The sequence below is a fragment of the Saccopteryx leptura genome, chromosome 7 (assembly GCF_036850995.1).
Source record: "Saccopteryx leptura isolate mSacLep1 chromosome 7, mSacLep1_pri_phased_curated, whole genome shotgun sequence".
NCBI lineage: Eukaryota > Metazoa > Chordata > Mammalia > Chiroptera > Emballonuridae > Saccopteryx > Saccopteryx leptura.
Window position 1 is genome coordinate 8,921,326 of NC_089509.1, and position 16,289 is coordinate 8,937,614.

General features: G+C 38.6%; 1 protein-coding gene across 6 annotated transcripts in view; it reads left to right on the plus strand.

The window, feature by feature from the left end:
• Window positions 1-16,289, plus strand: part of C7H2orf76 (chromosome 7 C2orf76 homolog) — an 80,970-nt gene that overhangs the window by 52,755 nt on the left and 11,926 nt on the right. For all 6 annotated transcript variants that reach the window (XM_066345664.1, XM_066345666.1, XM_066345667.1 and 3 more), the window contains one exon: window positions 6,439-6,489. In XM_066345664.1, the coding sequence (XP_066201761.1) occupies window positions 6,439-6,489 (51 nt within the window). The remainder of the gene's footprint in view (window positions 1-6,438; window positions 6,490-16,289) is intronic.

Here is a 16,289-nt window from a genome sequence, read left to right on the forward strand (position 1 = left end):
CAGCTATCCCACTTTTAGGAATATATCCTAAGAATACCAAATCACTGATTCAAAACAAGATATGCACCCCATGTTTATTGCAGCATTGTTTACAATAGCCAAGATCTAGAAGCAACCCAAGTGTCCTTCAGTGGATGAGTAGATTAAAAAGTGGTACATATACACAATGGACTACCACATGGCCATGAAAAAGAAGGAAATCTTACCTTTTGCAATGGCAAGGATAGACTTGGAGATTATTATGCGAAGTGAAGTAAGCCAGGCAGAGAAAGACAAATATCATGTGATCTCACTTATATGTGGAACCTAATGAACAAAGTGAACTGAGGAACAGAATAGAGGCAGAAACGGGGTCACAGGGAGCAGAGGGACAGCTGTCAGAGGGAAGGGGAATGAGGGGATGGGATCAGAGAAGGTGAAGAGATTAGTGAAATTATACAGTGTGTCCATAAAGTCATGGTGCACTTTTGACCGGTCACAGGAAAGCAACAAAAGAAGATAGAAATGTGAAATCTGCACCAAATAAAAGGAAAACTCTCCCAGTTTCATACCTATTCAGTGCAGTTCAATGTGGGCTCACACACAGATTTTTTAGGGCTCCTTAGGTAGCTATCCCGTAGAGCCTCTACAGACTCGTCACTGACTGATGGCCTACCAGAACGGGGTTTCTCCACCAAACTGCCGGTTTTCTTCAACTGCTTATCCCACCAAGTAATGTTATTGCTATGTGGTGGCACTTTGTTATAAACGCACCAATATTCATGTTGCACTTTGGTCACAGATTCGAATTTAGTGAGCCACAGAACACACTGAACTTTCCTCTGTATCGTCCACATCTTGACTGGCATGGCCATGGGCTGCTCTGCTGTATACACGGTGTTACGTCATCATCTGTGCATGCGCACATGCTGCACATCATCCTACAGAAACTAGGAGGCTTTTCCTTTTATTTGGTGCAGATTTCACATTTCTATCGTCTTTTGTTGCTTTCCTGTGACCAGTCAAAAGTGCACCATGACTTTACGGACACAACTGTACAAATATATAACACATAGATACAGATAACAGGAGAGGGAAGCCCAGGGGGGAGGGGGGAGGGGCCCTATGGGGGACAAGGGGGTGGGGGTCAGGGAGTTGTATTGAGTGGGACACTTGAATTCATGTTAACACAATAAATTACAATTAATAAAAAATAAAAAGTAAAGCAACCCTGAACTCTTGCAACTCAACACTTACAGTACTCACTGCACCCCTGGCCAGGGCTGGTCTTAGTGTCTTAATTTCAAGGAATTTGTGAATCAGTAGGGAAGAAAGACTAAAGTAAATAGCAGACAAAGCTATAATTGTAAAAATTATTATGAGAGAGATAATGTGCGGGGAGACTTGTCTTTTAACAGGGCTGTCAGGGGAGTCCTCTTTGTGGAGGTGACATGTGAGCAGAGATCAAAAAGAATAAGGAGAAAAGGGGCGCCATGTCATCATCTCTTCCCAAAAGTCTAGGTCGAAGGTATCACAATGATTTGATTTTTCCGGCTTTAGATGTTTCTGAACACTAGAGGTTCTGTGGAGCATCTATTCTGTACTTCACCCCTATCTTCTGGGGCTTTCATTGTCTCACTTAGGAAATATAAATGGCAATAAATTAAACAGGTTTAATTCTCCGTTTTGATGTTTAATTATTACTTCTTTCGCCCATATTTCATAAGTGAATGGGAATCAAAAAGGATAAAATTAAGCATCTGTGCTCTGGTAGGCCAAGTGGAAGTCAGGTAGGAAAACCTGGCCTGTAGTGGGGTTTTTTTCTTTGTTTGTTTCTTTCTTTTAAGTAGAGGAGAGGAGATAGTGAAACAGACTCCTGCATGTGCCCCAACTAGGATGTACCTGGAAACCTCCATCTGGGGCCGATGTCCAAATCTTAGCTGAGCTATTTTTAGCACCTGAAGCTGATGCTCCAGTGAGCTATCCTCAGTGCCTGGGACTGATTAATGGACCAATGTAGCTACTGGCTGTAAGAGAGGAAGAGAGAGAGAAGAGGGAGAGGTAGGTGGGTAGAAGCAGATGGTCACTTCTCAAGTGTGCCCTGACTGGGGATTGAACTGGGACATTAACACTCCAGGCCGACACTCTTTCCAGGTCAGAGCCAGCCTGTAGTGTTTTAAAAGTCAGAAAAAATTTTACCTAGAACCCGACTTTTAGCATTTTTATTTAAATCTTTGGGCTACCAATTAGAACTGAATGGCGGCAGCCCTCTTTAATTGGATATATCCACCAATGGTCATTGGCACCAATTCAGCGCTAACAGGATCCCCCAGTTTGGGGTGCAGTAAAGCAGGAAAGTATTTAGTGGAGACAGCTCACTTGTGATATAGCAGATTTATGGGGTGACTCTGGGGGGATGCAGCCCTGCTTTGCTTCGGTCTGCTGCACCTGCTCCTGTTCACTGCCCTGCCCTTGCTGTGCTGGCTTGCTTGCGCAGTTCTGCTCCACTCTGCCTGTTCTATTCTGTTTTGTTGTGGTCGGGTGAGACATCTCTGGTGTTTCAGCTCCAGCTGGGGAAATGCAGTCTTCAGTGGAAAGGGAAAATGTGCTCCCTAAGCCAGAAGAGAGCTGGTTTGCATAGGCAGAATTCCCAATCCCTGGTCCCTGAATGGTTCATCTTCCTGCAGATAAGGACTCCAAATTCTCACACTTTGATTAGTTCAAGAGAAACTGTCCTGACTGGTCAGAATGGAGCAGCTCTGATGATTGGTGAAAACATTGGTGGGGGATATAGCTGTGCAGCTCTAATTGGATGGGGAAAGCCTCAATCCTATTGGTTGAAGTACATTCCAGCAACTACGGTATTTCCTCATGTATAAGATGCTCTTTAATTTTCTGGCTTGAAATTTGAAAATAAAATTATTACATAAAGTTATTAACTCAAGTGTTATTCATCATAAAATTCATATACTCCTCATCACTGTCAATACTGCCATCCATTAGCTTGTCCTCATCTGTGTCTGGTGATGAATCACTGTCTTCATTTATTGCCACATCCTCAGTTTCATCTGTGGCATTTGAAATGTCACACTTCTTAAATGATTTGACAACGATCTCAATCTTGATATTATCCCAGGATCTTTCCTCTGAGGTACAAACTTCTCCTATAGTTGATTTCTTCACTCTTCTGTTGGTGTCACACTGTCCCCAAAAGACTTCATCTATCAGTTCCACTTGTCTCTCATGGCAGTTTTGAAGAGTTTGTTAATGCTGACATCAAGTGGTTGGAGCTGGGATGTCAAGGCTCCAGGTATGATGGCAAGTTTTATTTTTTGCTCTGCAGCAATCTTCTTTGTGTTTTTTGTTATGTGTGCCCTGAAATGATCAAGCACCAACAGGGCAGGTTTGGATAAGAGCCCATCTAGTCTCCTTCTCCAAAGTTTCTCAAACCAGATCTTCATTTCATCCTGATCCGTCCAACCCTTGTCATGAATGTGGAAAATCACTTCTTGAGGAATGCCTTCTTTTGGCATTGTTTTGTGTTTGAAAATCAGCATAGGAGGCAGCTTGGTTCCATTGGCACAACAAGCTAGAACAACTGTATAATGGCTCTTTTCACGTCCACTTGTCTTCACAGTTACAGTTTTCACCCCCTTCTTATCAAAAGTTCTGTTTCTTGGGACATCAAATTGAAGGGGGACTTCATCCATATTTGCAGTTTGTCCCAACTCAAACTGATGTGTCTTCCAACATTGAATGACAAAATGATGAAATTCAAGGACCTTTTACTCATAGCTCTCAGGCATCTTTTGGGCAAGTCTGGTGCATGTACGCATGCTTAGTCCGTTTCATTTCATGAACCTGAAGCAACAATTGTGTTCTTCTTTGAAATCAGTAAATTCTTTTTCATCAGCAATTCTTCTTGCCTCATGCTGAACCATCTTTGTGGACACAGGAATTCCAATTGCCCTTTGCTCTTCAATCCATATCTTCAATTCCTCTCTAAGAATCAGGCCATTTTGCTGACTTGCTTCTCATGGCCTTCTTCTGCCATGGCGTTTCCAGTAGGGTTTCTTCTTCCTGTAGCCAGTCTCGGATTGAGTTCTCAGTTGAAGGAGGACCAAACTTATGTTCAGCAACACGATTTCCATTCACTTTTTCAAACTGGATCACTTTTAATTTGAATTCAGCACTGTAAGAAAATCTTTTCTGAGCCATTTCTGGGCAGAAAGTGGCAAAATGTAACCTACTATAATATACCGGTAAGAAGTGTGAAACAATGAGTGCAAAGATGAGAAGCGCAAAAAAGCGAGAAATGCAAGTAAAAAAATCTACAACAATAAATGCAAAAACAAGCATGAAAAAGCAGCAAATGCAAGTAAAAAAAATCTAAAACCAATGTATACATTAAGGTGCACCAGTTTTTAGACCCCATATTTTCCGGAAAGGGTGTGTCTTATACACGGGGAACACAGTATTTTGTAAGTGCTGGCTCAGATGGCAGGAGACAGTGAGGGTGGTAGTTCAGTGCAGGTTTCTCCCTGAAGTGCAGTTTGCATGACAGACCGCTGTTTGGAAATGGCTACTAGGCTCTGATTTTAAATTTGGGAACAGTTAGCCACCAGGAGCCCTTCTTTGTAGGTATCTTCTGCTCTCCGGTCTCACTCCCATCTTCCGTGTGATCTGCTTCACTCACTCACGTCATCTGGCTAGTCACATTTTTTTTTTTTTTTTTTTTTACAGAGACAGAGAGAGAGTCAGAGAGAGGGACAGAGAGGGACAGACAGACAGGAATAGAGAGAGATGAGAAGCACCAATCATCAGTTTTTTGTTACGACACCTTAGTTGTTTATTGAGTGCTTTCTCATATGTGCCTTGACCGCGGGCCCTCAGCAGACTGAGTAACCTCTTGCTTGAGCCGGCGAGCTTGGGTCCAAGCTGGTGAGCTTTTTGATCAAACCAGATGAGCCCGTGCTCAAGCTGGCAACCTACGGGGTCTCAAACCTGGATCCTTTGCATCCCAGTCTGACGCTCTATCCACTGTGCCACCGCCTGGTCAGGCTGGCTAGCCACATTTAAACTGGTTTGTCTGAGAATCTTCCCAGGAAGTTTTTACTTTGTATTTAAACATTTATGCTTGAATCCAGCCTGCCACAAGTCTGTTCTACTGGTGCAGCAGGGGAGAATCCATGCTTAGGACATAGCCCTAGCTGCAAACATACCTATCTTATAGGTTTACACAGTGGGCACTTGTTTTGGTAACTTCTATTGACCCTGTGCCTGAAATGTCTGGTTGTAAGTAGGAACTTTAAATGTGACATAAATGAATATATTATTTTTATTATATATTAATTTCAGTATGTGTTCAACTTCTAAAAAGCAAACGTACTTAAAAAATACATTTTCTAATTCAAATATGTGGGTTTTTTAAGTTTTCTTTAGTAGATAACATAGTCATGTGGTTTTAACATCACAATATAAAGGGGAATACAGTGAGAAGTCTCCTTCTCACTTCTGTTCACTGTTTGTCCAGCATAGCATACTTCCTCCATTGAAAGTATAAGCAAGTGAAAATATATATTCTTATTTTTCCTTCTTTATACTCAAACGATGGCTTACTGAAAATAATGTTTGGCCTTATGCCTTCTTTGCTCTCAACGTACCTTGAAAGATGTTGCATTGTTTGGGCATACTCTAATGTCTTTAACAAACACCCTCATTGAAGGACATTTGGGTTTTCCTAAAGCATTAGCTATTTTAAGCAATGCTAAAGTTAGTACTTTTGTATGTGTGTCATTTGCTACACACACACACACACACACACACACACACACACACACGAGTGCAAAGTCTATATGATAAATTCTCCAAGGGGAATTGATGCACATATTATTTTTAAGTACATTACCAAATTGCCCTCTATAGGGATGGTAGCATCAGATGTTATTAGTTAATAAACTAATATTGATATTTGGAACACTGTTTTAAAAAGAATATTTACTCTGTTTTGTTTTCTTTGCCAAGTTACATTATCTGCATTTTGGTAAGTTTCAGATTGTTCTAGATCATTGCTTTTCACTACTGGCCACAGACTCTCAAGTAGTTCCCAGATTTATATGCTAAACAAGCATCAAGTATATAGAAAATAATGTCTCACACATGTGTACTATATATTTCAAATGTACGTAGAGGAGATTGTGTTTAATGAAATGCCAATTCATTTAATAGTGTTACTGAATTCTTAGTTCAGCTAGTAACAGCTCAACATCTTATCAGTGGGTCCATTGTTTTAAATGACTCTTGGAGTTTGCTGGTATGTCAACTTTATTGTGTCCTATCAGTTTTTTTGAAGTAGCTTAGGCTGGAGATATATTATAGGAGAATAGAACCAGAAGACTGTGTGTATACTATGAATCTTTATTTAAATATGTTATAATAAAAGTAACTTTTTTCTTATAGATGTTCCTTTAAGGACCAGCCTGCCACCACCATTCAGAAATTATAAATATGGTAACCATTTTTTATTATTCTTTTAAAAATATATGAATGTAATGTCACATTAGTTTTATGTTGATATAATTTTAAATTTGGTTTTTCTTTTTCTTTTTTTTCCTTCTTTGTTAAGTGAGAGAAGGGGAGATAGACTCCCTCATGTGCCCCAACTGGGATGCACCCAGCACCCCCTGTCTGGGGCCAATGCTTTGCCTACCTGGAGAGCCATGCTCACAACCAAGCTATTTTTAGCACTTGAAATGGAGGCTCCACAGAGCCATCCTCAATGCTGAGGCCAACGCACTTGAACCAATTGAGCCATGACTGCGGGAGGAGGAGAGTGAGAGACAGAAGGGGAGGGGGAGGGTTGGAGAAGCAGATGGTCGCTTCTCCTGTGTGCCCTGATGGAGAATCAAACCTGGGCATCCACATACCAGACTGATGCTCTATCACTGAGCCAACTGGCCAAGGCTTAAATTTGGTTTTCAAAAATGAGTTTACTATCTGTAAATAACAACAAATATGGAAGTTTATTTAGAAATACAGGAATTCTAGCTGTGTAGTGTTAAATAATATTGTAATCATGTAGGGAAATGGCCTATTTATGAGGAATAGCATGTTTGCAAACTATGTCTAAAATGAATTTCTTTGCCAGGTAATCAGAAAAGGAGAAATGATTAAAGATTAAGAATTAAAAGAGGAAATTTAAGATTTTAAATGCCAGTAACTTGAGCATGTTCTGTGGTAATTTTTATGTTGCAACTGTTGATTTTAAAATGTAGTAATAAGGCAGTGAACTAGGTTTCACTGTTTGTTATAAAGATGGTACAGTTAGCTATTAACCTTCAGCATAGTGATACCAAACTTTGAGACTCCTCTTGAGAATTATAATGTACCTAATAAATATTTCTGTTAATTGGTACAGACATTTTAAACTATAAATATTTTATTACCTTAGTTCATATCTTTGGAGAAGCTTTTAATTCTTTCCCCATTTGGTAGAGCAACTTATGACCTAAAATATTTTGAAATCACAATCTTCCCCGTGTCTATGCATTTTAATATCCAGACACTAATTGTGAGGTCATAAGGGGTAGTCAAGCAGAAGTTGAAGGCACTGAGTGGAAAGTACTTTGATTTATTGGACTTAGAGAATTTACATACTAAATATTGAATAAGAGAATGGAATAAAAAGCATGATTAAGTAAATATGAAACTTTTCCATTCTGGCTTTCATGACTTTCAAAACACAGTGCCTTGAAATATAGCCTTGAAATATAACCTTAAGCTTGAATCAATCTACAGATGCCATTTCATTAAAATAACTATATGTTTTCCTTTTTTTTTTACATGGTCTGTATGTATATTCAAATTTGTGTTTCATATACGTGATTTGGAAAGCTAAGTTAGATAATGAAAGCATCAGAATATCTGACTGCTAATCACCATGGTAGATAATGTACCTTTGACATTATTTTACCTTAGCAACATCCTTTTGTCTTAGTATTCCTATAATAGTCAGAGGAGTTGGCAGAAAAATGGATACATTTATCTGTGAAGAAATTAGAGAAGGCCTAGGGTGTAGGTAGACTTCAGGTGATTTTGTCAGAGTTTGGCTCATCGACAATCTGCTGCTTTGTGTTCAGCAAGAAAGGCCCCAGTGTTGCTTGCTCACCTGCCATTGCCCTCTTGTACTGCTACATACTCCGCCCTGTGGGAATAGATCACTTCAGGTGTTGGGAGTAGAAACAGCACAGGGGCAAATTTCAGTTTTGTTAGCTGCTGTCACTTGGACAAAGAGCTGGCTTTCTCCACCAGGCCACCGGAAGGCTATTTCTTAGAGCCCTTGACTCATTTATAAATGTATTATTCTGATTTAATTGGGATCTACATATATTATTGATTTACCTTGATCAGGCTGTGTGTCTGTTCCTACAGCACAGGGGATATTGTCTTATTTTTAAATCCTTTTTACCTAGGCATCTCAGCTGTGCAGTGTGGGGCTCCTAATCCTGTTTACATTATAAGGCTGTGTGCGATTATGCAATGCACACGCTAACATGTTACATACTGCACAAATATAAAATAGTATTTTTATTTTATGAGGTTACTGTCCTCAAGGAACTTGTATTAAGGAAATAATATCCACAATATTGTTTCTGTTAATAATGAAGACTTTTTTTTAAGAAGTAAAAACAAGTGAAAGATTTAATAAGGAAAGGGACATTAGCCCTGGCTGTTTGGCTCAGTGGATAGAGCATCAGCCTGGCATGTGGATGTCCCAAGTTCCTGGTTAGGGCACACAGAAGAAGTGACTATCTGCTTCTCTTCCCCTTCTTCTCTCCCTTCTCTCTCTCTTCCCCTCCTGCAGCCAGTGGCTCAATTGGTCTGAGGGTCTGCCTACAGTGCAGACCCTCACCCTTGGTTGATTTGAGCATCAGCCCAAGATGGGGGCCCATGTGAGAATCTGTCTCTCTGTTTCCCCTTCTCTCACTTAAAAAAAAGAGAAAGAGGAGGACCTGAAGATGGCAGCGGAGTAGGCGGACGCACAGACACCCAGCTCTCACCACCAAACTGGAATACAAATCAGTTTAGGAAAAATCAGTGTGAAAAACCAACTCTGGACTACAAGAACAGTTCTCAAAAACCAAGGAGCAAAGAAGAAGCCACAGAAAACCTGGTAGGGAGGGCCTGAATCTCCCCTGCTTACAGGAATGGAGGGGGGGTGAGGCTGAGAGCCCAGAGGGGATCTCACCCCAGGGAAAAGAGCAGAAAATACTGCTCACAGCCACTTGTCTGGTGACCAGGGAGCGAGGTGTGTTGAAAATACCAGCTTATCTCCCAAGTGGAAAGGAAAGAGAGAGGGACAGACTGTGAGGGGCTAAGCAATGCAGGAGACGATCTTAAAAAAGCTGACTCATCCGTGCTGGAGGCGGCCATAGCTGGGGGAGGGACTGATCCTTCCCCACAAAACAGTACTGAATTGCTTCTGGATCAGAGATCTCCAGACATCTCTCCAGCTCCAATCAGCACAACAAGACAGAGCTGAAAACAAGAAGTGGGGAGGAGGGGCAGTAACTCAGGTCTCCATGGAGATCTGAGATACACCTCCCCCTACTGAAGCTGAGAAAACACCCTGCCCCCAGAGAGATTAGTTGGTGGAAGAGGCCTTCAGAGTCTCAGGTTACACCCACCGCATTCCTGGATACAGTTTCAAGGAAGCCCCCTGCTGAGATCAGTAAACAAGACTATCACCTGTTAAGAAAACAAACAAATCAAGACTTCAAAGATGCCCAAATCCAAAAGTGGATTACAAATAATAGCTGATACCAACCCAAGAAGACCTAGAAATAACACAACTGAAAACTGGAGGCAGATAACACCAAGCCTAGAGTCAACCAACTCTACAAGAAAACACAGACAATGAGAAGACAAAAAAGTGCAATCCAAATGAAACCTTCAGGAGATGAACTGAGTGATATGGAAATAATCAAACTTCCAGATGCGGAGTTCAAAATAATGATTGTAAGGATGCTTAGGGATCTTAGAACAACAATGAATGGTCATTATGAACACCTAAATAAAGAAATAGCAAGTATAAAAAAGAATCAGTCGGAGATGACAAATACAATATCAGAAATAAAGACCACAATGGAAGGAATTAAAAACAGGATAGATAGAGCTGAGGATTGAATCAGTGAGTTGGAGGACAACTGGAATGAAGGCATGAAAGCAGAGAAGAAAAAAGAAAAGAGACTCCAAAAGTCTGAGGAAACACTTAGAGAGCTCTCTGACAACATGAAGAGAAATAACATTCGCATCATAGGGGTTCCTGAAGAAGAAGAAAAAGAACAAGGGATAGAGACTTTGTTCAATCATTATCATAGCTGAAAATTTCCCTAAATTAATGCAGGAGAAATTCTCACAAGTTCAAGAAGCACAGAGGACTCCATTATAGAGAAACCCGAAGAAGCCTACACCAAGACACATCATAATTAAAATACCAAAGCTAAGTGATAAAGAGAAAATATTAAAAGCTGCGACAGAAAAAAAAGCTATCACCTGCAAAGGAGCCCCCATAAGGATGACATCCGACTTCTCAACAGAAACACTTGAGGCCAGAAGGGAATGGCAAGAAACATTCAAAGTAATGCAGAACAAGAACCTACAACCAAGACTACTTTATCCAGCAAGGCTATTGTTTAAAATCGAAGGAGAAATAAAAAGCTTCCCAGACAAAAAACAACTCAAGGAATTCATTAAAACCAAACCAGTGCTGCAGGAAATGTTAAGGGGCCTGTTGTAAACAGATCAGAGTGGGAAAAAATATAGCAAAAAAGGAATACAGCTTTAAAGAATAAAATGGCAATAAACAACTACATATCAATAATAACCTTAAATGTAAATGGATTAAATGACCCAATCAAAAGACATAGGGTAGCTGCGTGGATAAGAAAACAGGACCCGTACATATGCTGTCTACAAGAGACACACCTTCAAACAAAAGATACACATAGACTGAAGGTAAAAGGATGGAAAAAAACATTTCATGCAAATGGAAATGAAAAAAATGCTGAGGTAGCAATACTTAGACAAATTGGACTTTAAAACAAAGGATATAGTAAGAGATAAAGAAGGCCACTACATAATGATAAAGGAAGTAATCCAACAGGAAGATATAACTATTATAAATATCTATGCACCTAATATAGGGGCACCTAAATATATAAAGCAGACTTTGATGGATTTAAAGGGCAAGATCAACAGCAATACTATAATAGTAGGGGATTTCAATACCCCACTAACATCACTAGATAGATCCTCAAGAAAGAAAATTAACAAAGAAACAGCAAACTTATTGGACACACTAGATCAACTCGATTTAATAGATATCTTCAGAACCTTTCACCCTAAAGCAGCAGAATATACATTTCAAGTGCTCATGGTACATTCTCTAGGATAGACCACATGTTAGGGCACAAAAGTGGTCTCAATAAATTTAAGAAGATTGAAATCATATCAGGCACTTTCTCCGATCATGATGACATGAAACTAGAAATGAACCACAACAGAAAAGCTCAAAAATTCTCAAACACATGGAAACTAAATAGCAGGTTGTTAAATAATGAATGGATTAAGAATGAGATCAAAGAAGAAATAAAAATTTCCTAGAAACGAATGACAATGAGCATACAACAACTCAAAATTTATGGGACACAGCAAAAGCAGTTCTGAGAGGGAAGTTCATAGCACTACAGGCACACTTTCAGAAGCTAGAAAAAGCTCAAATAAAAAACCTAACCCTGCATCTAAAAGAATTAGAAAAAGAACAGCAAGTAAAGCCCAAATGTAGTAGAAGGAAGGAAATAATAAAGATCAGAGCAGAAATAAATGACTTAGAGGCTAAAGAAACAGTACAGAGGATCAATGAAACTAGGAGCTGGTTCTTTGAAAAGGTAAACAAGATTGATGAACCTTTAACTAGAATCACCAAGAAAAAGAGAGAGAGGACTCAAATAAATAAAATTAGAAATGAGAGTGGAGAAATAACAACTGACACAACAGAAATACAAAATATTGTAAGAAAATACTATGAAGAACTGTATGCCAAAAAACTAGACAACCTAGATGAAATGGACAAATTCCTTGAAACATACAATCTTCCAAAAATCAATCTGGAAGAATCAGAAAACCTAAACAGACCGATTACAACAAATGAGATTCGAAACAGTTATCAAAAAACTCCCAACAAAGAAAAGTCCGGTGCCTGATGGCTTCACAACTGAATTCTACCAAATACTCAAAGAAGAACTAACTCCTATCCTTCTCAAACTATTTCAAAAAATTCAAGAGGAAGGAAGACTTCCAAGCTCCTTTTATGAGGTGAGCATAATTCTGATTTCAAAACCAGGCAAAGACAACACAAAGAAAGAAAATTATAGGCCAATATCTCTGATGAATATAAATGCTAAAATCCTCATCAAAATATTAGCAAACCGGATCAACAGTATATGGAAAAAATCATATACCATGATCAAGTGGGATTTATTCTGGGGAGGCAAGGCTGGTACAATATTTGTAAATCAATCAATGTGATTCATCACATAAACAAAAAGAAGGAGAAAAACCATATGATAATTTCAATAGATGCAGAGAAAGCATTTGATAAAATCCAGCACCCATTCATGATCAAAACTCTCAGCAAAGTGGGAATACAGGGAACATACCTCAACATGATAAAAGCCATCTATGAGAAACCCACAGCCAACATCATACTCAATGGGCAAAAATTAAAGCAACCCCCTTAAGATCAGGAACAAAGCAGGGGTACCCCCTATCACCACTCTTATTTAACGTAATCCTGGAAGTCCTAGCCACAGCAATCAGACAAGAAGAAAAATAAAAGGCATTCAAGTTGGAAAAGAAGAAGTAAAACTATCATTATTTGCAGATGATATGATATTGTATATAGAAAACCCTAAAGTCTCAGTCAAAAAGCTACTGGACCGATAAATGAATTCAGCAAAGTGGCAGGATATAAAATCAATACTCAGAAATCAGAGGCATTTTTATATGCCAACAATGAACAGTCAAAAAGAGAAATTAAGGAAACAATCCCCTTCACTATTACAACCAAAAAAATAAAGTACCTAGAAGTAAACTTAACCAAGGAGACTCAAGACTTGTACTCGGAAAATTACAAAGCATTGATAAAAGAAATCAAGGAAGATACAAACAAGTGGAAGCATATACCGTTCTCATGGTTAGGAAGAATGAACATCATTAAAATGTCTATATTACCCAAAGCAATCCATAAATTCAATGCAATACCAATTAAAATTCCAATGACATACTTCAAAGATATAGATCGCATATTCCAAAAATTTATATGGAACCAAAAAAGAACACAAATAGCCTCAGCGATCTTAAAAAAGAAGCATAAAGTGGGAGGTATCACACTTTCTGATATCAAGTTATACTATAAGGCCATTGTACTCAAAACAGCCTGGTTCTGGCATAAGAACAGGCATATAGATCAATGGAACAGAACAGAGAACCCAGAAATAAACCCACAGCTCTATGAACAACTGATATTTGACAAAGGAGGTAAGGAAATACAATGAAGTAAAGACAGCCTCTTCAACAAATGGTGTTGGGAAAATTGAACAGCTACCTGCAAAAAAATGAAACTAGATCACCAGCTTACACCACTCACAAAAATAAACTCAAAATAGATAAAAGACTTAAATGTAGGCCGTGAAACCATAAGCATCTTAGAAGAAAACATAGGCAGTAAGCTCTCTGACATCTCTCGGAGCAATATATTTGCTGATTTATCTCCACGGGCAAGTGAAATAAAAGACAGGATAAACAAATGGGACTATATCAAATTAAAAAGCTTTTGCACGGCCAAAGACAATAAGAACAGAATAAAAAGACAAACTACACAATGGGAGAACATATTTGACAATACATCTGATAAGGGGTTAATAACTAAAATTTATAAAGAACTTGTAAATCTCAACACCAGGAAGAGAATCCAATTAAAAAATGGGAAAAAGAAATGAATAGACACTTCTCCAAAGAGGACATACAGATGATGCCAATAGGCATATGAAAAAATGCTCAACATCACTAATCATTAGAGAAATGCAAATTAAAACCACAATGAGATATCACCTCACACCAGCCAGAATGGCGCTCATCAACAAAACAACACAGAATAAGTGCTGGCGAGGATGTGGAGAAAAGGGAACCCTCCTGCACTGTTGGTGGGAATGCAGACTGGTGCAGCCACTGTGGAAAACAGTATGGAGATTCCTCAAAAAACTGAAAATCGAACTGCCTTTTGACCCAGCTATCCCACTTTTAGGAATATACCCCAAGAACACCATAGAATGGCTCCAAAAGGAGAAATGCACCCTCATGTTTGTGGCAGCATTGTTCACAATAGCGAAGATCTGGAAACAGCCCAAGTGTCTTTCAGAGGACGAGTGGATTAAAAAGCGTTGGTACATATATACTATGGAATACTACTCAGCCATAAGAAATGATGGCATCAGATCATTTACAATAACATGGATGGACCTTGATAACATTATACGGAGTGAAATAAGTAAATCAGAAAAAACTAAGATGTATATGAATCCATAGATAGATGGGACATAAAAATGAGACTCAGAGACATGAACAAGAATGTTATGGCAATGGGGGTGGGGGTGTGGGGGGAGGGGGGATGGGGCGAGGAAGGAGAGAGGGGATGGGGGAGGGGAGGTGCACAAAGAAAACCAGATAGAAGGTGACAGAAGACAATTTGACTCTGGGTGAGGGGTATACAGCACAATCAAAGGTCAAAATAATCTGGAGATGTTTTCTCTCAACATATGTACCCTGATTTATCAATGTCACTGCATTAAATTTAATAATAAATAATAACAAACAAAAAAACAAGAGAAATAAAAAGAAAGGGACATTAATACACACCTTCTGCTACCTTTTCATTTCTCCTTTCTTACATTCTTCCCAGTCTTGAACCAATTTCTGTTAGAGAGAAAAATCTGGTGAAAATCTCTGTTCAACGCATTTATTTTTTTGCTAAAAAGTGTGGCCTTCTTATTGTGGGTTGCAGAACTTATTAGAGCAAAGATATTTCTAACTTAAAGGCTCATTGGAAAAATATATAGAACATGATGAATATTTCCTATGGTCAAACTCTAGTTTTACAGGTTGATAAACAGACTTTAAGCAAAGTCCCTTTATTGAAAAACAACGACAATAACAACAAACTACTATTGGGTTCTCTAACTTGTCTTCAGTGATAAACTGATATGGATCTATATTCAGAAAAAGAATGTAATAGGTAACTCAGAATAATAGATAATCCAAAAGGCTCATTTGTTTGTTTTCTTATATACATTGTAAGCTAATTTTTATCAGTTGCGGGTGGTGTTCTAAGGTGCATATTTTACTTAGATTAAATTTCTTTTTACTTTTTAGCAATACATCGTATTAGGCTGACCTTGCAGTAATGTTGCAATAGATAATTAAAATTTGACTACTTAAATAATGGAAAATTCAGAGTGCTAGCTCCTAACTGGATAGATATTCCTTCTGTATTATTAGGACATAGTTAAAGCAAGGTCTGTGTTTTAAATAGGTTCTTTCTTTTATTTCATTGTTGGAATTCCTTTTTGAATCAAACAGCATGATGGAGAGAAACAAATTTTAGTTTAAGGTTAAGAGTTTATTCAGGTATAATACATACATGTAATCACAATACACTAATTAAATGGTTAAATGAACTAGAGTGAAGAATTGGAAACTTTATGAATTTAAACCTGTGGAATGCTAGATTTGCCGGCAAAGTTAGAATTTTACCCAATGTGGAGAAATTGCTTATTGGAAAAGCACTGTATAGCCTGACTGTAAGATAAACAGATTAAGGAGTGAAGGAGGGATTGAGTAAAGCAGGTTAGACAGTGTACGCCTATGAAGTAGCTGAAAACCAGGAGCAGATATGTGTTGGTATTCTTTGTGCATTAGCAGCTTTGCTCAGATTACCAGTGACCTTTGATAGTGTTTGAATTTTTAGCGTGGTAATGACTTGTCAGTGTGATCATTTGACCTCCTGTCACTATAGCTATTCTGAGAGATTAGTAGATATTTTGGAACCGTTTTTATAAATGCCTGTCTTAATTTAAGACATTTTTTTTCCACATTGTTTGCTAATCTTAGCATCTAATAACTTAAAAAACCAGGATAAAGTAATGTGGTTCACCTGTGTTCTATCTAAGGGAAATGTGACTAGTTGACTTCAG